General features: G+C 57.6%; 1 protein-coding gene across 2 annotated transcripts; it reads left to right on the top strand.

Moving 5' to 3' along the window:
* The first annotated feature begins 1,074 nt into the window (after positions 1 to 1,074).
* Positions 1,075 to 20,181, top strand: CNIH2 (cornichon family AMPA receptor auxiliary protein 2). Of its 2 annotated transcripts, XM_074959703.1 has the most exons (6): positions 1,087 to 1,394; positions 8,527 to 8,595; positions 16,768 to 16,815; positions 18,197 to 18,309; positions 18,614 to 18,757; positions 18,995 to 20,181. In XM_074959703.1, the coding sequence occupies exons 1-6, from the start codon at positions 1,314 to 1,316 to the stop codon at positions 19,020 to 19,022; spliced, it is 483 nt and encodes a 160-aa protein (XP_074815804.1). In that variant the 5' UTR covers positions 1,087 to 1,313; the 3' UTR covers positions 19,023 to 20,181. The 2 variants fall into 2 exon arrangements, with proteins under 2 accessions (XP_074815805.1, XP_074815804.1); XM_074959704.1 differs by lacking the exon at positions 8,527 to 8,595 and having other exon boundaries at positions 1,075 to 1,394.
* Positions 20,182 to 21,182: the final 1,001 nt, after the last annotated feature.

Below are 21,182 nucleotides of genomic sequence, written 5' to 3'. Positions count from 1 at the left end.
CCCTGTCTTTATCGCTCACATACACCCTTTGGGTCACACTCTCTCATCCACCCAGTCCTCTCCCCAACCTCTCCCAAACACCCACCCACCCCTGTCTCACCCCACCTTTTGTCTCTGTCTCTGCTCATACCCCATTGTCTATCTCACACCCCCGCCCTTTCTCTCACATACACCCTCTCACTCACTCACTCATGCACACACTTCTCTCCCAGCCTCTCTCTCACACAGACTTAAAACCCCCCACCCATCTCACACACCTTCTTTGTCTCTGTCTCACACACACCCCACCCCCCTCACCCACCCTTTGTCTCACACACACACACCTCTCTGTCTCTTGCACACTCACACCCTCCTTGTCTCCCTCGCCCTCCCCACCCCCCCCAACATTCACCATTGTCTCTCTCACACAGCCCCTTTGTCTCTCATTCTGGCACCCCCCCTTCCACCTCTCCTTGTCTCACACACACTCCGATTCCCCTAGCCCCTCTTTATCTCACACACACCTCGCTCTGTGTTTCACACACCATTGTCATTGTCTCTGCCTCAAACCCTTTGTCACACTCAGAGACCCCTCCCTGTCTCACACAGACTACACCTCCGTCTCACCCATACACACTATCCATTGTCTGTTTTATGCCCTTCCTGTCTCACACTCCTACCCCCTCATACTCACACCTATCCCCGTCTTACACCCTCACCATCTCCCTGTCTCACCCCCTCTGTCTCACGCCCCCATCTCACTCATACTCACATCCATCCCTGTCTCACACACTCACCCCCTCCCTGTCACTCACCCCCTCCGAGTCTCACACACTCACCCCCTCCCTGTCTCACCCCACTCTCCCGTCTGTCTCTCACACACTCACCTCTCCCTGTCTCTCACACACTACACCTCCGTGTCTCACCCATGCACACCATCCATTGTCTCTGGCTCACGCCCCCCCTGTCTCACACTCATAGCCCCTCACACTCACCCCACCCACTCCCACTTCCCCTCCCCCCTCCCTGTCTCACACTCACACCCCTCTCTCTGCCACACTCACACGCGGTTGCGCTTGCGCCCCGGCTCCTCCTCCCGGCTGGTTGCGAGCGGGGCCGGAGCTGGCAGTCGCGGCGGAGCCGGTCGAGAACCGGAGCCGGGAGCTGAGCGGAACTGAGGCGGGTCCCCGAGCCATGGGGCCCCGGGCTCCGCAGCGCTCCTAGGCGGGCGGGTCCGCCCTATTCCCCACGGCGGCGCCCCGAGCTCATGGGCGGCCGCACGGGCTGAGACCCCACGCCGGACGGGCTCGGAGGGACCCAGGCGTCCTGACACCATGGCGTTCACCTTCGCCGCCTTCTGCTACATGCTCACCCTGGTGCTGTGCGCCTCGCTCATCTTCTTCGTCATCTGGCATGTGAGTGCGGGTGGGGGTGGGGATCGGGAAGGGGGTTCGGTGCTGGGGGGGTCGGGATGGGGGGATCCGGTGCTGGGGGGGGTCGGGATGGGGGGATCCGGACTGTGGGATGGGCGTGCTGGGAGGCTGCCCGTGTCCCTGTCAGGCCGCCTCCTCTGCCAGCCAGGCCCCCCGGAGATCGGGCCGGGGGCGGGGGGATCCACCCCGTTCATGCTGCCCCGTTTCTGGGGTTCGGGCTTGTCTCGCTACTTGCTCCCCCCGCCCCCGCGTCTCTCGGTCCCTGGCTGACAGGCTTTGCCTGAGTCTCCGCTGTCAAGAATAACAAGAACCGTGAATAATTCTGCAATGAAAGAGAGACGGAGAGTTCCCCTCTGCCCCCCGCCGCCCCCTGCCCCCATCAGCCCGACACCGCACCAGCCCCAGTTCCCATCGCCCGGCTCCCCTTCTCACCACCCCCTTGGCCCTGCGCCCTGGCTGCCCAGTACCAGTTTGGGGGTTGCTCCCCAGACCGGGCTGCTGGGAGGCGTTGGGCCGGACCGGGGCTCCCGTCAGTGTGTGTGTGTGTGTGTGCGATGCTGGTGCTGGTGGTGATATGGAGCCGACGTAGCTAAGAAACCCAGGGTTGGGGGGGCCCTGCCTGCGCTGCCCCCCAGAACCCCCTAGCCCCCCCCATCGTGGCTCCCCACTGTGTCCCAGCTCCCCCGGGTCTCCCCAACTGCCTCCCATCCCCCTCCCGGTCGGATCTTCCCCAAACACCCTCCCCTCCGCAGCCCGATCCCTCTCTCCCAGTCCCAACCCCCTCCCGTGCAGGATCCCTCCTGCCCCCAGCCAGATCCCCCGTGGATCCCCCAAATTGCCCTCCGCCGGATCGCCCCCCCCCCGTTTGTTCCACGGCTGCTGCATATCCCGGGCTCCCCGCGATGTAGCCCCCCTTCTCTCTCAGCCGTAGCTAGGGAACCCGGCGCTGGTTGCCATGGGAACTACATCTGTTTACAAGATGGGCTCTGGGTATCAATAACAGGGTGGTGGGTTTAACTCCTCTGGTTCTGGGCGGAAGGTCTCCCCATCGCTCCCCTTCCTAGCCCTGCACCCCCAGCTCCGCCAGTGCCCCTCAGCCCTGCCTTGCAGCCCCCCCTCCTACCCTAGCCTCGGTGCCCCTCAATCCCCATCCGCAGCCCCCTGCTATCCCAGCCTGGGCTCCCCCACACTGACACGGGTCTGGCTTGGCTTTCCACTGCATAGACAGCCTGGGCCTGTCTCTCCTGTATTCCAGATTACTGCCTCCTCATCCCTGCCCCCTCCCCATGGGCATCACAGCACAGCTGTGTCATCCCCCTCCTTGCCCACCCCCCACCCCCAGAGTGCCCAACTGCTTTGGCACTTGCCCCTGTCATGGGAGGGCTCCAACCACAGCTGTCTGGAGCAATGATCTTTGCAATAGTCAGGGATGAAAATGTGGGTGTTGGGAGTGCGGGCTGTGGGGTGGGGGAAGCCCAGGGCTGGGATAGCAGGGGGCTACAGGAGTGAGGGGTCCCAGCGGTGTTTGGGGCATAGGATGCATTTGAAACAGGGACCACTCCTGACCCCTGGCCAGAGGCGTCTGTCCCTGGCAGCAACAATCCAGGTGGGTCTGGGAGCTGCAGGTTGTCAGCTATTTCCTCCCCTGGTGCTGAGATGCAGCCACCTCTGGGGTGGGGCACAGGGGCTGTTTATACAGGGATCCCTTGCCTGGCACTGAACTGCAGCCGCCTCGGGGGGCAGGGTGTGTGTGTGTGTGTGTGTGATAACAGGACGGTGTCACACAATAGTTTAGGACAGGAAGTGAAGCAGAATCCTGTCTGTCTGAAGAGTGCCCTAGGAGGACACAGGAGTAGGGCTGGGTGTGAGCTGCATTTCCCGTTTCATGGCAAATTCCACAAATTCAACATTCTTTCCTGGAACAGAAGCAAAATATTTGGAAATTTCCCACAAAAGGAAACGACCCCCCCACACACACCTCCCCCAGGCATTTGGGGTTAATGGAAGCGTCTGGTTCCCATTTCAACCGTTTCCAACTTTTAATGGTTTTCTATATAAAAACGATGAATTTCGTTCTGAAAAGTCATTTCAAAACCCACTGCCAAACCTTTTCATTCCAAAAACGTGCAAACAGGCCAGTTGGGTTTGGCCAGAAATGGCATTTTTATCAAGAAACAGTCCGAGGAAAAATTTCAGCTCCAGTCAGAAGCAAAAGGGAATGTACCAACCAGAGTGTGAACAGAGCCCCTGACATGTAAGGATTTTGCCCTGCCCCGCTCCCTGCACTACTGTGCTCCCCCGCCCCCTGCGGAGCCCCCACCCCTGCTCCCTGCACTACAGCGCCCCCTGCGGAGCCCCTCACTCTGCGCCCTGCAGTACAGCGCCCCCTGTGGAGCCCCCCATCCTGCCCCGCTCCCTGCAGCGCCCCCTGTCCTGCCCCACTCCTCGCGTCACAGCACCACAGTGGGGTCAGTAATGACTGCGAGGAGGGAGTGCCCCCTCTTGAGCCCCCTGCTCTGCTCCCTGCAGTACAGCGCCCCCTATTGAGGCCCACCCTGCAGCTCAGCAGTGGAGGCTTTAGGGCGGGATGTGGCCGGGGTTGAGACCTGGGAGCAGCTGTCCCAGGCGGCTGTGGGGATGGAGATACGGGCTGCTCTGTGCCTTGCTGGCCCCTGCATCTAACCCCCCAGGGGTCCTGACAGTGAAGTTGTGTCACTGCCAGTGCTTAATTTGTGCCAGGGCTGAGCCCGGCACCCTGGGCTTGCTGCATCAGTTACGAATGTAAAGGAATTGCTTGAGCCCCAGCACCTCTTTCATTACAAATTAAGCACTGGTCACTGACCGGCCATTAACACCCTTCTGTGCTCTGCCCCAGGGCCACACAATGGCCCATCCAGCCCAGTATCCCCCAGAGGTGTGCTGAGGGGGAGCTCACTGTGGTGCCCTCCTTCCTTTCTCTGCTGGGGGTCAGGGGTTTGCATTGAACTCCAGCACCCCACAGATAAGTGACCTTTCCTTCCTGAACATGCGGCACATCCCATAATACTTTGTGTGCTGAGGGGGGCCCTGCCCCATTCCCTCGCTGCCCCCACTTGAGCCCTTGGGAACCATAGATTCCCCTCCCCACCCAGCAGTGGAGGGTAAACTGAGGCAACGGGGTCAAACAGCTTGCACAGTGGTATGCAGGGAATCTGCAGGGGAGCCAGGAACAGAACCCAGGTGTCCTGAGCCCCAGCCTGGGGCCCCCACTCCCCTCTCAGGGCCTGGCCCCTGAGGGGGCTTGACTGCATGGGAGAGCCCACATGTGTCTGCACATTGCTTTGCTGGGTCTCCTCAACCAAGCTCCTAGCAGAGATGGTGCCCTCCTGTAATTCCCCCCCCCCCCAGCAGTAAGCAGCCCTCTTGCTACCGGGGAGCCCAGGGGCTGAATGGTTCCCCGGACTCGAGGCAGAGTCCTGGGGGATCCCTGTGGGGAGGGACGGGCAGGGTTTGCTGGAACAATTTGTATAGTGTGGGTGCTGAGAGTCATTGAACCAAACTGTAAACCCTTGATTAGAATGGAAGCCACTTCAAGTCAGGGGGTGCGGCAGCACCCCCGCACCCCTAGTTCCAGCATCTTTGAGGAGGGGGAGCTCCCCCAGCCAGGGCTCCTCTCTCAATAGAAGGAGTGAATTGCTCTGGATGTCCCCTGATCCTGCCCTTCCCCAGGCTCAGAACCCAGGTGACTGGGATCAGGGACCCAGGCGATCTCGGGGGACTCAGGCGATTGGGAATCAAGGTGCCTGACCCCTCGGAGCAGCAGGGAAAGTTCCTCCCGCACGCTCCCCGCTGCTGGAAACCATCCTGTTGCCCCGGTGACCGGCTCCCAGGCGGCCAATGGTGGGTGGGTCACACGCTGGTTTCTCTCCCTCCAGTTCTGGGCAGGTGCTGGGCGTGGGGGAAATGGAAGGGATGGAGTTTGTAGCCGTGCAAAGCCAGTTCACCTAAATCCCGACCTGCAGCCCCCCAGCTCTGCCAGTGCACCTCAATCCTGACCCACAGCCCCCAGCTGTGCCAGTGCACCTCAATCCCACCCTCAGCCCCCCAGCTCTGCCAGTGCCCCTCAATCCCAACCTGGAGCCCCCCAGCTCTGCCAGTGCCCCTCAATCCCACCCTCAACCCCCAGCTGTGCCAGTGCACCTCAATCCCAACCCGTAGCCCCCAGCTGTGCCAGTGCCCCTCAATCCCACCCTCAGCCCCCCAGTTCTGCCAGTGTACCTCAGTCCAGACTCACGGTCCCCCAGCTCTGCCAATGCACCTCAGTCCCAATGCTCAGACCCCCAGCTCTGCTGGTGCCCTTTAATCCCAATACCCAGCCCCCCAGCTCTGCCAGTGCCCCTCAATCCCGACCTGCAACCCCCCAACTCTGCCAGTGCCCTTCAATCCTGACCGCAGCCCCTCAACTCTGCCAGTGTGCTTCAATCCCAACCCACAGCCCCCAGCTCTGCCGGTGCCCCTCAATCCCACCCTCAGGCCCCCAGCTTTGCCAGTGCACCTCAATCCCACCTGCAGCCCCCCAGCTCTGCCAGTGCCCCTCAATCCCACCCACAGCCCCGCAGCTGTGCCAGTGCGCCTCAATCCCAACCCACGGCCCCCAGCTCTGCCGGTGCCCCTCAATCCCAACCCCCAGCCCCCAGCTCTGGCAGTGCCCTTCAGTCATGATCCAAAGCCCCCCAGCTCTGCCAGTGCTCCTCAATCCTGACCCCCAGCCCTCCTGTTCTGCTGGTGCCCCTCAATCCCAATCCCCTGCTATTCCAGCCCTGGGTTTACCACCTTCCCACCCCCACCCCCCAGCACTCACTGACCCCTAATCTCCCCCACTGTGCCTGTCACAAAATTATGTCTGTCCCAGCGCAAGCTGGAGTGTTGGACCCTGTCTAGGGCCTGGTGTGTGCAGTGAATTTGTGGGGTCTCAGCTTCATTCTGTGTGGGGCAGGCACCCAGCCACAGAGAGCAGCAGCTAAATGGTCCAGCCAGCCACCTCGTTACCCCATCCCTGGCTCCCTGCTCCCCCAGCTGGCCTTGCAGACTGTTCCTAGGGTTCCGATTATGGGGGGAGGATGCTGAAGCAGAATCCCTCCCCTGCCAGGCACAGAAGCCACGTGTGAGGGTTGCTAAGCAACCCCGACAGGCGCCTGTAGTCCTCATTGTTGCTTTGACAGGTACCAAGTGCAGCTCAGATCTGACTGTGGCTGGAGAGGAGCCCAGGGCTGGGTTAGCAGTGGGCTCTGGGCTGGGTGGGGGGGGCACCATCAGAGCTGTGGGGGTGGGGGAGAGCCCAGGGCTGGGTTAGCAGTGGGCTCTGGGCTGGGCTGGGGGGCACCATCAGAGCTGTGGGGGTGGGGGCGAGCCCAGGGCTGGGTTAGCAGAGGGCTGTGGGTTGGGTTGGGGGGCACCATCAGAGCTGTGGGGGTGGAGGAGAGCCCAGGGCTGGGTTAGCAGTGGGCTCTGGGCTGGGTTGGGGGGCACCATCAGAGCTGTGGGGGTGGGGGCGAGCCCAGGGCTGGGTTAGCAGAGGGCTGTGGGTTGGGGGGCACCATCAGAGCTGTGGGTGTCAGGGGAGCCCAGGGCTGGGCTAGCAGGGGGTTGAGGGTCAGGACTGGGGGAACCAGCAGAGCAGAACTGTGTGTCTCAGCCCATCACCTTGGTGAGTCTCTGCTCTGAGAGCCCAGAAACTGGTGACGGGAGTAGCTGGGGCTGGGGCACATGCCAGGGAGCCAGGAGGCTCTGGGTGCTGGTAATTGGGCCTGAGTGTGATGGACCTGGACATGCTTAATGTGGGGGGAGGGGGCAAACTCACGAGCAGGGGCTCTGGAAGGGGGAAGGGAATCCCCCAGACACACCTGCTGGAGACCACGGCAACAGGACTGAGCTCAGGCTAGTGACAGAAACATCTCCATTTGGGGAGGCCGGGGGGTATCGGCTCTGATCCAGGCTGGGGGCTCCCCCAGCCCCCCACTGTCTCACACCGGATCTCTCCCAGCCCCCGGAGGACGGGGAGGCAGTGGCTGAGTCACCCCATTTGGCTGGGGCTCCGGGGCTGGCTGTTCCGGAGCCGGCTGTGCTGGCAGGAGCCCAGGAAAAGCCATGTGGAGTCGGGGGAGGAAACTGGACCCCCCAGGGAAGCTGGGTCTCTCCACATCCTGCTGGGAGCTAACTTCCCTGGTAACGCTTGAGGGAGGATGGATCCAGGCTCTTCAGGGGGCAGATGAGTTCAGGGGGCTGGAAGCCAGGACTCCAGGTTCCATCCCAGCTCTGTCAGGGGAGTAGGGGCTAGTGGTTAGAACAGGGAGGGGCTGGGAGCCAGACTCCTGCTCTGATCCTTGATATTTTTATTATTGATATGGAAGTGCAAAGCAGCAGAGACTGGTGAATTCCTGCCAGCTTGATCACTTCTGGGGAGTTTATCAAGCAGTGACTGTTAGCAGTAGGGTCCGTCTGTTCCTCCCCACCTCCTGTATCCACAAACCAGCCAGTCCCCTGGCCCTGGGGCTGGATTGGACCCAGCACACCATAGAAGGGAAAGCCCCATGTCCCATTCTCTAGAAGGGCTAGAGAGGAAGGGTGACAGAATGGGGAGCTGAGACGGTGTGTGTGTGTGTGAGGGGGTCCGGCTGGGTGCCCCAGTGGGTGGCACTGGCAGATTCTCCTCTCTGGCTTCATCAGCCCTCAGTTGGGGTCACCCCGTGCAAATTGGCAGGATGGGGTCTGATTTGCATATGTAAATAAGATTGTGTGGGTTGGGCCAGACACTGCCTAGGTGATCATGTCCTCAGGCAGCCCCACCATGGGCTTGTGTGACCCCCCTCGCCTGCTTCCCAGGGGGCGACCCTCCTGGGAACTCCCTACCCTTCCCTCAATGAATGGGGGAGCCCCCATGGGAAGGTCGGGGGGATGGATCCCTGTATAAACAACCCCTGCACCCCACCCCAGAGGCAGCTGCATCTCAGCACTGGGTAAGAGATCCCTGGATACACTGCCCCCATGTCCCACCCCAGACTCAGCCGTGTTCCAGGGCTGGGCCGGGAGTATCTGTCTCTCTCTGCAGCTGTCTCTGACCCTGCTCCCCCCACAGATCATCGCCTTTGACGAGCTGCACACAGACTTCAAGAGTCCCATTGACCAGGGGAACCCGGCGAGGGCAGTAAGTCAATAGATGTGGTGGGAGAGGTGTGTCTGTCTCTGTGTCCGTCTGTGTCTGACCCTCCCCCTCACCCACTGCCATGCCCCCCCCCGCCCACGTCGCCCATGTCATTCTTATATTTCTTAAATGTGGTGTCCACTCAATCGTCCTCTGCCATGAATGAGTGACGGTGGCGTGAGGGGTGCAGGGCTCCCAGACTCCTGGGTTCTATCCAAGCTCAGGGAGAGGAGGGGAGTCTAGTGAGTTAGAGCTGGGGGGCTGGCAGCCAGGACTCCTGGGTTCGCTCCCGCTGGCTGTGCTGCGCTGAAGTTTGTGTCACTCAAATGTTTCTTCGGAAGGTCCCAAAGTTCCCATCAGCCCCTGGGGCTGGTCCGCTGGGGGGGTGTCAACACTACTCTGGGGCTGGGATTTCAACAGGCTTCCAAGGCTCTGCACCAACCCACCCCCTCCCATCCCCTCACCCGTCTTCCTTTTCCACCCCAGTGCCCCACCCCCTCCTTCTCTCCTCATCACACCCCTGGCCCAACCCCACTGCTTGCTGCTTTTTCATCTCTCTTTGCCTAGTTTGATCCAGCTGCATCGGTGCTGGTGCCCCTCCATCCCAGTCCCCAACCCCCCGCTAGCCCACCCCTGGGCTCGTGCTCAGCTCTACCGATGCCCCTCAGTCCTGACCTGCAGCAGCCCTGGATCCTGTTCTCTCCATGCTCAGCTGATACTCTTCAGTCCCAGCCCCCAACCCCCTGCTACCCCAGCAGCCCCCATTCAGATGGGGGTCAAGGTGCGGGTGGGTTCTGGGGGCTGGCTGTGCTCAGGCGCGGGGGTCGAGGAGCTGTAATTAAAGGTGCTGCTGACAGTCACTAACAACTGCCCCTCCCAGCAATGTTCCCTCTAATTTTTCACAGGCCGTGTGTGCAAAAAATTTCTTCTGTGCAAATTTTTGTGTGCGCGGTGTTTCACTGTGTGCGTGGGGTTTAGGATCTGTGTGAACACGCACAGAGCAGAGGGAACAGCGCCCCGCAGGGTTTGCGGGGGCGGAATAGCAGCCTGGGGCCTTGAGAGGGGAAGGGGCTTGCTATGGGTCACAGTGAGTCAGTGGCAGACCTGAGGAAAAAACCCCACTCCCACCCCAGAGCCAGGGATAAAACCCAGGAGTCCTGACTCTCCCTCTCTCTCCTGCTCAAACCCCTTACACCAGCATTTCCCAGGGGGTGGGACCCAAAATTGGTTGGCGGAATGTTTCAAAGGGTCACGTGGCAGCTCCTAGCCCATGGGGCTGGCTGGGCTCTCCCTGCTCCAGGCACTGCAACCTCTGCGGTCCCAGCACCCCTCAGGTTTGGCCCAGCCACCCAGACAGGCCAAATCTGAGTGAGTGGCGGCCCTGTAACCCCATGAGCCAGGTCACAACTCCACCCACACACATTTGGTCCAATCAGGTGGGCGGGGCCAAACCTGAGCCGCGCTGCGACCGCCAGAGGTTGTGATGCCTGGCACTACCCCAGCCAGCACAGGAGCTGCCGCTGTGGGGTGAGTGCCGCGCAGTGCCCAACCCCGTCCTGGGGGCAGGAGCTGACCGAAACCTCCCCAAGGCCTCCGCCCCCCAGACTATTTACTGAGTCGCGATGGGCCATAAACATTTACAAAGGGGTCCTGAGCCCCCAAAAGTTGAGAACCACTGCACTAGACCCCCCGCCCCCTTCCAGGAGTGGGGGAAAGAACCCAGGTGTCCTGGTGGGTGGCGAGCCCTGTCTGCTGCCTGTGTGTCGGCTGCAGTAACAGAGTTGCTCGGAGAGGAATTCAGGTCACACAGAGCTGTTATTATTTAGGGAAACGGAGTGGGAGCGATGGCCCCAGCTGCAGTCCCTGGCTTGGGGCCCCCGAGGTTGCTGGGATTGACTCTGCCCAGGTTAGGCACAGTGGAGGGGACAGCTGGGCCAGGTGAAGGAATAACTCCTCATAGGGCAGAGTGCTCCCTGTCTGTGCAGCCCAGAGCCCTGGAGTCAACCACCTCCCTGCTCGCACACAGCATCTGCCTGACTGATGGGAAACTGAGGCATAGATGGGGAGGGACTGAATCAGGGTCATGCAATGAGTAGGGATGAGAAAGGGAAATAGAACCCAGAAGTCCTGGCTCCCAGCCCCCCTGCTCTAATCCTAGACCCCACTCTCACCCAAATTCTATTCATTAACATTTCAGTACTGGAGTAACCTCATTTCATATCTGATACCAGAATCCAGGCCCGACCCCAGTGCAGCCAGGGGTGACTCCGGATATACCTTGTGGGAGCTGACACCAGAATCTGGCCCCGACCCCAGTGCAGTCAGGGGTGACTCTGGATACAACCTGTGGGAGCTGACACCAGAATCCGGACCTGACCCCAGTGCAGTCAGGGGTGACTCTGAATATGCTCTGTGGGAGCTGACACCAGAATCCGGCTCTGACCCCAAGTGCAGTCAGGGGTGACTCTGGACACAACCTGTGGGAGCTGACACCAGAATCCGGCCCTGATGTCAGTGCAGTCAGGGGTGACTCTGGATTTATCCCAGGTAACCAACATCAGACTCCAGCCCACACTCCATCGCAGGCAGATGGTGACTTTGGATTTACTCAGGCTCTCAGCTCAGAATCTGTCCCTAGCCCAATTGCACTTGCTGACTCTGGATCAGTGCTTAATTCGTGCCAGGGCTGAGCCCCAGCACCTCTGGGCTTGACAGTGCCGAGCCCCAGCACCTCTGGGCTTACTGCATCAGGTATGAATGTAAAAAATCGCTTGCGCCCCAGCACCTCTTTCATTACAAAGTAAGCACTGCTCTGATTGACCGGGGGAAGCTGAGCTCAGAATCCAGCCCTCATCCCGTTGCTGTTGCTGGGTGACTGGATTTACCACAAGGGAACTGAGATCTGGGGGCCACTGGGGGCTGGCGGGGATGAGATGGGGGTGAAGGAGGAGGGGAGAGAAGGAGCTGGGGAAATTGATGGGGGTGGGTTCTGGGGGCTGGCCTTGCTCAGGTGGGGGGAGGGGTCACAGCAGAGTGAATTTGGGGGTCTGGCTGTGCTCAAGAGGGGGTGAGCAGGTGGGGGGACCTTGCTGTGTGAGTCCTGCTTGTACGTTTGCCTTTCCTGTTACTGATCCAGCCAGGGTTTGGGGTTCACTGGGTGGCAAAAGGGAAGAGACACTGAGGTTTCAGCTCAAGTTGCTTCCTGTTCTCTGCAGGGTTGGTAGCAGTGTGGGGAGCCCAGGGCTGGATAGCAGGGACTGCGGGTTTGAGGGGCTCTGACAGAGCTGTGTGGGGAGCCCAGGGCCGGATAGCAGGGGCTACGGGCCAGCACAGGGATACCAGCAGGGTGTCCAGGATTCCAGAGCTGGAATCCTCTCAGGCTGAGTCTCTGTTGGAAAAAGCTGCCATTTGAAGTCTCTGTCGCCCAGTCTCAGGGTTTGATCATGGCATTTGGTGTCTTAGGGCATGTCTATGCTACAACCAAACACCCGGGCTGGCCCCTGTCAGCTGACTCAGGCTCATGGGGCTCCCTCCCTCCTCATGGGGTCCCAGAGGCCAGGCTCCAGCCCCAGCAGTTTCATAACCCCTCAGCCCGAGCCTTACCCACCTGAGTCAGATGGCATGGCCTAGCTATGTGTGTTTTATTGCAGTGTAGACATGCCCTTAAATCCCCAGCTCCCAGAGTCCTGGGATCTTCTGAGAATCGTGGCTTTCATATATAAACCCCCCAGAAACTTTCTCTCCCTTGTGGGGAGAAGCTGGGATCTGCCTCCTGGAGGCACCCCACAGGCGCTGAGCCAATAAATACAAGCCCAATGGCACATGATTTCAAAGCTAGTCTCATGGTTTTGGGGCCCCACTAGCCTTGGGGTTCATGCTGAAGAAACTGGAAATGTAAATGTTCCCTTTCCCCTCGCGGGAGCACAAGCAGAGCCACTTCTCTTGAGCTCTGTCTATGTAGGGTCTAGTGTTTGTGTTTGTGCAGGGCTTAATGTCTGGGGTTTATGTGGGGTCTTGTCTGTGTTTGTGTAGGGCTTAGTCTCACTGTTTATATAGGATCTTACAAGACCCTTGACTTGCGTATTGTACAAGCCCTAACTAAGGGCACACATTGTGTCAGACAATGATGTGAATGATGGAGCCTGAACCCTCTTTACAACTTGGGGGGGAAGGAAATGGGGCCCCAGAGGCCCTGGGATTTGGGCTCCACCTTCATTTTGGACTTTCTGCAAACCCTAGCCCTATATAAGGGCAAGGAAGTGTCTTTATGGCTACTTGCACCCCACCCCTGACCCCAGCTCCAGCAATAACCAGACACACAAAACTAACTCCCAGAGTGGGTATCCATGTACACACCCTCCCCTCCCCAACCACAAGACCTCATTCACCTCGCACAGCTGAGAATAGAACCCAGGAGTCCTGGCTCCCCTCCTCCCCCACACCCTGCTCTAACCACAAGGTTACTAGATTATAAAGCCAGAAGGGACAATTGTGATCATCTAGTCTGTCCTCCTGTATAGCCTGTTCCAGTGTCTAATTAAAGCGCTGGGGCAGGTTACTTGGGGAGGCAGTGGAATTTCCACCAGTGGAAGTTTTTAAGAACAGGTTAGACAAACACCTGGCAGGGGTAAGCCAGGTTTATTTGGTCCAGCCTCCTTCAGATGGGTGGCCTAGATGACCGTGTTAGGTGCATTCCAGCCCTATATTGCTATGATTATATAACACAGGGCATAGGACTTCCATGAATTAACTCCTGGTTGCACTAGAATAGAGCAGATCTGTTAGCAAAATATCCCATTTTGATTTAAACATTGCCAGCGATGGTGAATCCACCACAGCCCTGGATAAATTGTTCCAACGTTTAATTACCTGCACTGTTAAAAATGTAGGTGTCTTATCCCCAGTCTGAATTTGTCCAGCTTCAACTTCCAGCCCTTGGCTCTTGTTAGACCTTCGGCTGCTCTATTGCAGCTCCATTATCCAATTTCTGTTCCCCACGTAGCTACTTCTAGCCTGTGATCAAGTCACCCCTTAATCTTCTCTTTGTTAAACTAAACAGATCGAGCTCCTGGAGTCTCTGACTCTGAGGCATGTTCTCTAAGTCTTTAGTCATTCTCGTGGCTCTTCTCTGAGCCCTCCAATTTATCAGCATCCCTCTTGCATTGTGGTACCAGAGCTGGATGCAGGATTCCAGTAGTGGCCGCACCAGCGCCACACCCGGAGGTAACAGAACCTCCCTTCTCTTAGTTGGGATTCCCCTGTTTATACACCCTAGGCTCGCATTAGCCCTTTTAGCCACGGCATCGCACTTGGGAGCTTGTGTTCAGCTGATTATCCGCCAGGAGCCCCAAGCCCTTGTCAGAGTTCCCTGTCCTGAAAGTATGGCCGGTGTTCTTTGTTCCTAGAGGTGTATGTTTACATTTGCCCATATTACAACACACATTGTTTGCGTGTGCCCAGCTTACCCAGGGAGCCAGATCGCTCTGTATCCGTGACCTAACTTCATTATTTATTACTCTCCCAATCTTTGTGTCATCTGCAAACATTCCATGATGATTCGATGTTTTCTTCCAGGTCACTGATAAAAAGGTTAACTCATGTAGGGCCAAGAGCTGATCCTTTGGGACCCCACTAGAAACACTCCCATTCAGTGATGATTCCCTGTGTACAGTTACATTTTGCGACCTAGCACTTAACCAGCTTAACCCCATTTAATGTGTGTCATTTTGGGTTTGTATTGTTCAAGGTTTTGAATCACAATGTCATGCAGCATCACATCAAATGCCTTACAGACGTCTCAATATATTACATCAGCTTTATTACCTTTATCAACCAAACTTGGAATTTCATCAAAAAATATACCAAATTAGTTTGACAGGAACTATTTTCCATAAACCCACGTTGACTGGCATTAATTATATCACACTCCTATAATTCTTTATTAATTGAGTCCCATCATATCCGCAGCCCCATGTCTTGCCTGGGATTGATGTCAGGCGGACAAGCCTATAATTACACAGGTCCATCCTTTGGCCCAGTTTAAATATTGGTGCAACATTAGTGTTCTCCCAGTCCTCTAGAACAGGGGTTCTCAAACTTTTTCTTTCTGAGTCCCCCCCCCCCCAACATGATATAAAAACTCCACAGCCCACTGTGCCACAGCAACTGGTTTTCTGCATATAAGAGCCAGGGCCTATGTTGGGGGTAGCAAGCAGGGCAATTGCCTGGGGCCCCATGCCACGGGTCCCCTGCAGAGCTAAGTTGCTCAGGCTTTGGCTTCAGCCCCAGGTGGCAGGGATCACGGCCCTGGGCTTCAGCCCCAGCCGGTGGGACTTTGGCTTTCTACCCTGCGAGTCTAATGCAAAGCTAGGCCCCAGCGAGTCTAATGCTGGCCCTGCTTGGAGGACCCCCCAGAAACCTGCTCGCAGCCCCACCAGGGGGCCCCAGACCCCTGGTTGAGAACCACTGTTCTAGAACTTCCCCAGTGCTCCAAAACGTATTGAAAAATCAACCCTAATTGTCCAGAGAGCTCCTTGGTCAGCTCCGTTAATACATTTGGATGCAAGTTATAGGGCCTTGCTGATTAAGAAATGTCCCAAGCGGCAAAAAAACCAAAACTTGCCGCTGAACGGGGAGGCGGAATCCTGCCTGCCGAACACTGAGGCGGAGTGATGGTGTGGCCGAAGAAGAGTCACGTCCCCGCCGCCGAATTGCCGCCGAGCGCGAAACGTGCTGTGACGGAGTGGCCGCTGAATTCCTGCCGCTGCCGAGGGTGGATTGCTGCCCCAGAGCCCGACCTCCTGCCGCCCCTTTACATTTGCCGCCCCAAGAACCTGCTTGGTTCGCTGGTGCCTGGAGCCAGCCCTGACCTTAACTTTAGTAGATGCTGTTTAACATCCTCCAGAATTACTATTGGAATAGAAAGTGTTTCATCACCATCATCATCATATGATATGAACACATTATCTGGCTTTTTCTCAAATACAGAACACAAATAGTTATTGAATACTTCTGCCATTTCTACATTATTATTGACAATTTTGCCATTTCCATTTAGGAATGGACCAATGTTGTTTTGTTCTTAACAGTCTTGAAAAAAATTCCTTCTCATTGTCCTTAATTCTGCTGGCCAAACATCACTCCTTGTATCCTTTTGCTTCCCTTATTAATTTTCTACAATTCCTAGCTTCTGATTTATATTCATGGCTATTGACTTCCCTTCTCTTCCTTTTGTATCTATCTGTCTCGTTCATTTATTGTAATGAACTGCCCTCACTTCATCTCTAAGTGAGGTGGGTTCTTTCTTGATTGTGGCTTTTTAGGCTTCTATTAAAATGTTCTTAAACAATTCCTAATTATCATTCACATTTTTCTCATTAAATTCTGCCTCCCAGCTGACTTGGTTCCTTTTAGTTTTCAGCCTTGTGAAACGAGATCTTTTAAACATAAGTTAATATATTGCTAGTTTGGGGTTTATTCTGTTTATACGTAACAAATGTGATCAAGTCATGATCGCTTGCATCTAAGCAACAACAGATTTTTAGTTCTGTGCTCAGTTCCTCTTTATCTGTCCAGATGAGGTCTAATATAGAATTCCCTCATGTTGGATGCAACACTCTGAGCTAGGAAATTGTCATTTATAACTGCAATCTATAATATATAGAAATTCCAAGGATGCTTTAGCACTGACAGCAGGAGGCCTCCAGCAGATGTCACTCAGATTGAAGCCCCCATGATCACACTGTTCATTCCCCCTCTACTCATTAAAAACAGGTGTGGAAGGAGCCAGGCATCCTGTTCTCTAGTGGATTTGGTGGCATGTAGAAGACACCATCTAGTAACCAATCTATTGCTTTACCTGTTAGGACATTGATCTATAAGCATTGCAGATCATTTGCTTTCGAGCTGTCGGTGACTCAGACACACATAATGCTATATTTGACACACCCCTTGCCTTTTTGCCCACTTGATCCTTCCTAAATAGGCTATAACCATTGATTTTTAACATTCCAACCCCACTCCCGTCCCAGAGCCAGGTATAGAACCCAGGAGTCCTGACTCCCAGCCCCTCCCACCAGGCTTGAACACCCCTCTCTGTTCCTGCCTCACCCCCTTCTTTCAGCCCTCCCCTGTGCCAGCTCTCAGTCTAATTCCCTGTTTCTTTCCCCCCTGCAGCGAGAGCGATTGAAAAACATTGAGCGGATTTGCTGCCTCCTGAGAAAGGTGCGTCCGTGTGTTCCTGTCCCTGCCTCACCTGTCTGTGTGTCCCCCCACGTCCATGTGGCCCCATCCCTGCCCCTTATGTCTTAGCTCTCCCAGTCCCCAAAATAGTGCATGACCAGTTCTTGAACCCCCAACCTGGGAGCAACTGATAGCGCCTGAACCCTCCAGCCCCCTGAACTCCTGCACCTCTCCAAACATCTGCACCTCCTCCCTATAGCCTCCTCACCTCTCCCCACTGCATCCTGAACCCCCAAGCTCCATCACTCCTCCCCTTCCTAGGCTCCCTGAACTTCCACCCCACAGCCCCCCACACCTCTTCCCACAGCCTCCTGAACCCCCAACCCCGCTCCCATCTCCTGCCCCTCCTAGGCTCCCTGCACCTCCTCGCACCCTCTCCCCTCCTAGGCTCCCTGGACTTCAGCCCCACAGCCTTCCACTTCTCCCACAGCCTCCTGAACTCCCAACCCCCTTGGCTCCCTGCACCTCCTCCCCACAGCCCCCCACATCTCTCCCCACAGCCTTGTCTGCTCACACCCCCTCCCCTCCTAGGCTCCCTGCACCTCCTCCCCACAGCCCCCCACATCTCTCCCCACAGCCTTGTCTGCTCACACCCCTCCCCTCCTAGGCTCCCTGCACTGCCTCCCCGAAGCCCCCAACATCTCTCCTCATAGCTTCCTGATCCCCCAAGCCCCCTCCCACCCCTTCCCCTCCTAGGCTTCCTGCACCTCCTTCCCTCAGACACCCCCCCACCTCTCCCCACAGTTTTCTGAGCTCCCAACCCCCCTCGCACCTCCTCCTCCTCCTAGGCTCCCAGCATCTTCTCCCCACAGCCCCTGACACTTCTTCCCACACCCTCCTGAACCCTCACTCATCCCCTAGCCAGTCCCCACCTGCCTTAGGGCCAGATCAGAGCTGCCTCCTCCCCCAGGAAAGGCCCCATATCCTATTCCCTGCTACCTTGAGCCAGCCAGTTCCCCTGCCCTGGGGCCAGATTGGAGCTGGTGCCCCTGGGGAGGTGCTGTGTTGCTTGTGTCAGTTTCCCTGTTGTGTGTTGCTCTGCATTCCCGTCTGAGAATACCCCCCCACCCCCAGATTATTTATACCTGGCTGCTGGCAGGACAGGACACGGCCACAGCCAAGCCGCGGAATACTAATGGGGTGCCTGTGGGGAGCACAGTGTGCTGAGGCGGCATCTACCCACCACTGGCACTGGGAGCCAGGTAGGGTTGCCAATTTTGATTGGGTATATTCCTGGAGGTTTCCTCACATGACATAATCTTTAATTACAGATTAATCTTAAATTCCTGGAGGGTTGACAACCCTAGAGCCAGGACTCCTGGGGTCTATTTCCCCACTGACCAGGGCTTGCTCTCTCTTCCAGCTCGTGGTCCCTGAATACTCCATCCATGGGCTCTTCTGCCTCATGTTCCTGTGTGCAGCCGAGTGGGTCACCCTGGGCCTCAACATCCCTCTGCTCTTTTACCACCTCTGGAGGTAAGTGGGGTCTGCGCCCTGGGAGCCAGCCCTCCTCGAGAGGACAGCTTGTGGGGGGAGGGAGTGCAGCCTCTGGGGGTGGAGGGTTGGGATTGAAGGACACGGGGCAGGGTGCCCAGGGCTGGGCTGGGGGGGGGGACCGGCAGAGCCGTGGGCATGGCGGGGCTAGCAGGGGGGCCGGCAGAGCCGTGGGCGTGGCTGGGCTAGGAGGGGGGTCTTTCCTAAGCACTACAGGAAGCCCCTTGCACGAGGCGTTTGGGAGGACAAAGACGCTGTCTGAGCCCTGGCCTCGTTGCCCCCCCAGGTACTTCCACCGCCCGGCAGATGGGTCCGAGGTGATGTACGATGCTGTCTCCATCATGAACGCCGACATCCTCAACTACTGCCAGAAGGAGTCGTGGTGCAAACTAGCCTTCTATCTGCTGTCCTTCTTCTACTACTTGTACAGGTAGGCCCCAGCACGGTCTCTGGGGAATCCTCACCAGGGGCTGAGATGCAGCCTCCTCTGGGGTGGGGCATGGGGAGGCTATACAGGGATCCCTTACCCAATACTCAGGTACAGCTGTCTCTGGGGTGGGGCGCAGGTCTGTGTGCCTGGCGCTGAGACCCTGTGATCCTCACTCCTGACCTGCAGCTCCGTTATGCTGCAGCATTTCAGGGTGTCTCTTTTTCTTTCTCTCCCCAGTATGGTTTATACTTTGGTGAGTTTCTAAGAGGACTGAGTGGGGGACCCCACAATTATCTCAGTGGCTGCTCCTGGACTCCTGGGCTTACCCCCAACCAGCTGTTTCTAGGAGAGCGCAAGAGATGCTGGGAACACAGGGGGGCCCTGAAACTCCAACACCCCCATGGGCCTGATGCTCCGCCCCCATGGATTTGAGGCTCTGCCCCATCGCTGGACGACTCGCAGGATCAGATGTTGGGCCTCCCCATATTAGGGCCGCCCCGTGTTTTGAGTGACTCACTAAACCCTGCTGCCCCTCATTTCTGCAGCGCCCATGAGGAGGGGAGCATCTCCTTCCAGATGTACCCTCCCCACCTCTGAGATGGGGGCCAGGGCAGGAGCGACCTCCCCACCCCAGCTGTGACACTCCCCATTGCCACACCCCATTGTGAGCCTGTCTGTTGGGGGGCAAGGAGGGGGACGGGCACCCTGTCCCACTGTTAAACCCATTTTAGGGTGCAGGGGAGCTGGATACTGGGCACCTCTCCCCTGTAGTGTCATTATAACGCGGGGGTAGGGGGTCAGGGCTGATGTCCCCAGGACCAGGGGTGTTATTCTGTTAGACACATTAACGTCTAATCCAGGGGGGTGTAACCCACCCAGGATCTCCCCACAACCGATGGAGCACAGCCCCTGGCCCCCCCACCCCAGGGCAGGCCCAAACCCCACACATGCCAGGGCGTGGCAGGGTATTTCTGTGTGTTTGTAGTGTTGAATTTGTTACCAGGAGTTATTGTCTGGAGTGGGGGCTGGGGGCCCAAGGGGTGCCTTAACTAGACCCCAAGGAGAAGGGGCTCAAGGCTGAACAATGACACCCCCCCACCCACTGCAAATGTCAGGCCCGCTCCAACCCTCATTACCTCCTCATTACCAAGTTGGGGGGAAGATTTTGGGGTGCACTCAAATTTGGGCCTTGAGTCTGGAAAGTGGGATGGGGTCCCTGTGTGTGGGGGTGACCTGTTATCCTGCATGCGGGGGGGGGTCTCTGTGCAGAACACCCCATTATCTCACGTCGGGAGCTGTTCTGGGCTCGGTGCTGGGGAGGAAATCCCTGGTTTTAGAAGGAGGGGATTCCGCCCCCCCTCCCCCCCGCACCTCCACCTGGGGTCAGACCCACACAGAAAGGGACCCTGGTGCCAGAGCTGTCTACAGGTGTTGGGGGTGGGTGGGAGAAATCGCTCCCCCTTGGTCATTTCCCCCCCTCCCCATTTCCCCCCCTCCCCGGGGCATTTGTGTATGAAAGAAACATTGGCTAAACAATCCTCAACTTTGTGGCTAAATAAAAACTTGCAAAAAAAAAAAAAGCCCCCCCCCCATTGGCCTCCTGGTGTCTGTAAGTGGGACAATGGGCCCTCAGGGAGTGCTGGCTCCAATCCGGCCACAGGGCAGGGCAGCGCTTTCCACGCTCGGGGCCACCAGCTCCAAGCCGGTCCCCTGCCACAGCGCTTCATTGCCCCCTTCCACAGCCATGGGAGAGGGGCTGAGCAGGCCCCCGACTGGCTGCCTCCCAAGGGCAGGCAGCACATTGCCGGGGCTTGGGGGGCGGGGGGGGGTGCTCTGGCACTGCTGCTGTGGGGGACTGTGAAGTGCTGGGCAGCCTGTCCCCACCAATCCTGGCCTCCTGGGGACGTGTCTTTGCTCCCAGCCCACAGGGCACTGGGGAGCTGGTTTGCACTGCAACAGCGCAAGGGCCTTCAAGGGGTGCCAATATTGTGTTTAAAAACTAAGGGCCTGTTTTCGTAGTGCCCCCCCGCGGCCTGCCCGATATTGTTGTTATCGGAGTTTGGAGCATGTAGCAATAAGAAGCCGTACTCACCCCCTGCCCCGCCCCATTCGCCAGGGGCATTGCTTGCTGCTTTTTGCAGCACTCAGCAACTCCAGAGCTTGTTGAGATGAAAATATAAGGGACGTATGTCCCGTGTAATAAGGGACTGCTGGCAGCCCTGCTTCTGAGTGGCCCTTACCACAGGGACCCCCAAAGCCTGCCAGGATGGGATGTGTGCTCTCACCCCAGGGCTAGGCACTGCTGTTGGAGTGTACGCAGCCCTTGCGCACCAGCGGGCACACACTCACGGGCTCAGCCCTTCATCCCTTCTTGCCAGACCAAACCCCTGCCCCCCCTCCCCCCAACACCCCTTACAGGCTCCCC

The sequence above is a fragment of the Natator depressus genome, chromosome 7 (assembly GCF_965152275.1).
Source record: "Natator depressus isolate rNatDep1 chromosome 7, rNatDep2.hap1, whole genome shotgun sequence".
NCBI lineage: Eukaryota > Metazoa > Chordata > Testudines > Cheloniidae > Natator > Natator depressus.
The sequence above is the reverse complement of the archived record's forward strand: the minus strand, read 5'-3'. Positions and strand labels throughout refer to the sequence as shown.

Excerpts from the sequence above, each read along its gene's own strand:
- CNIH2 (XM_074959703.1), top strand. The coding sequence starts at position 1,314 with ATGGCGTTCACCTTCGCCGCCTTCTGCTACATGCTCACCCTGGTGCTG. Across the intron at positions 8,596-16,767 it reads AGGGGAACCCGGCGAGGGCA|CGAGAGCGATTGAAAAACAT; the intron begins GTAAGTCAATAG and ends TCCCCCCTGCAG. Across the intron at positions 16,816-18,196 it reads TTTGCTGCCTCCTGAGAAAG|CTCGTGGTCCCTGAATACTC; the intron begins GTGCGTCCGTGT and ends TCTCTCTTCCAG.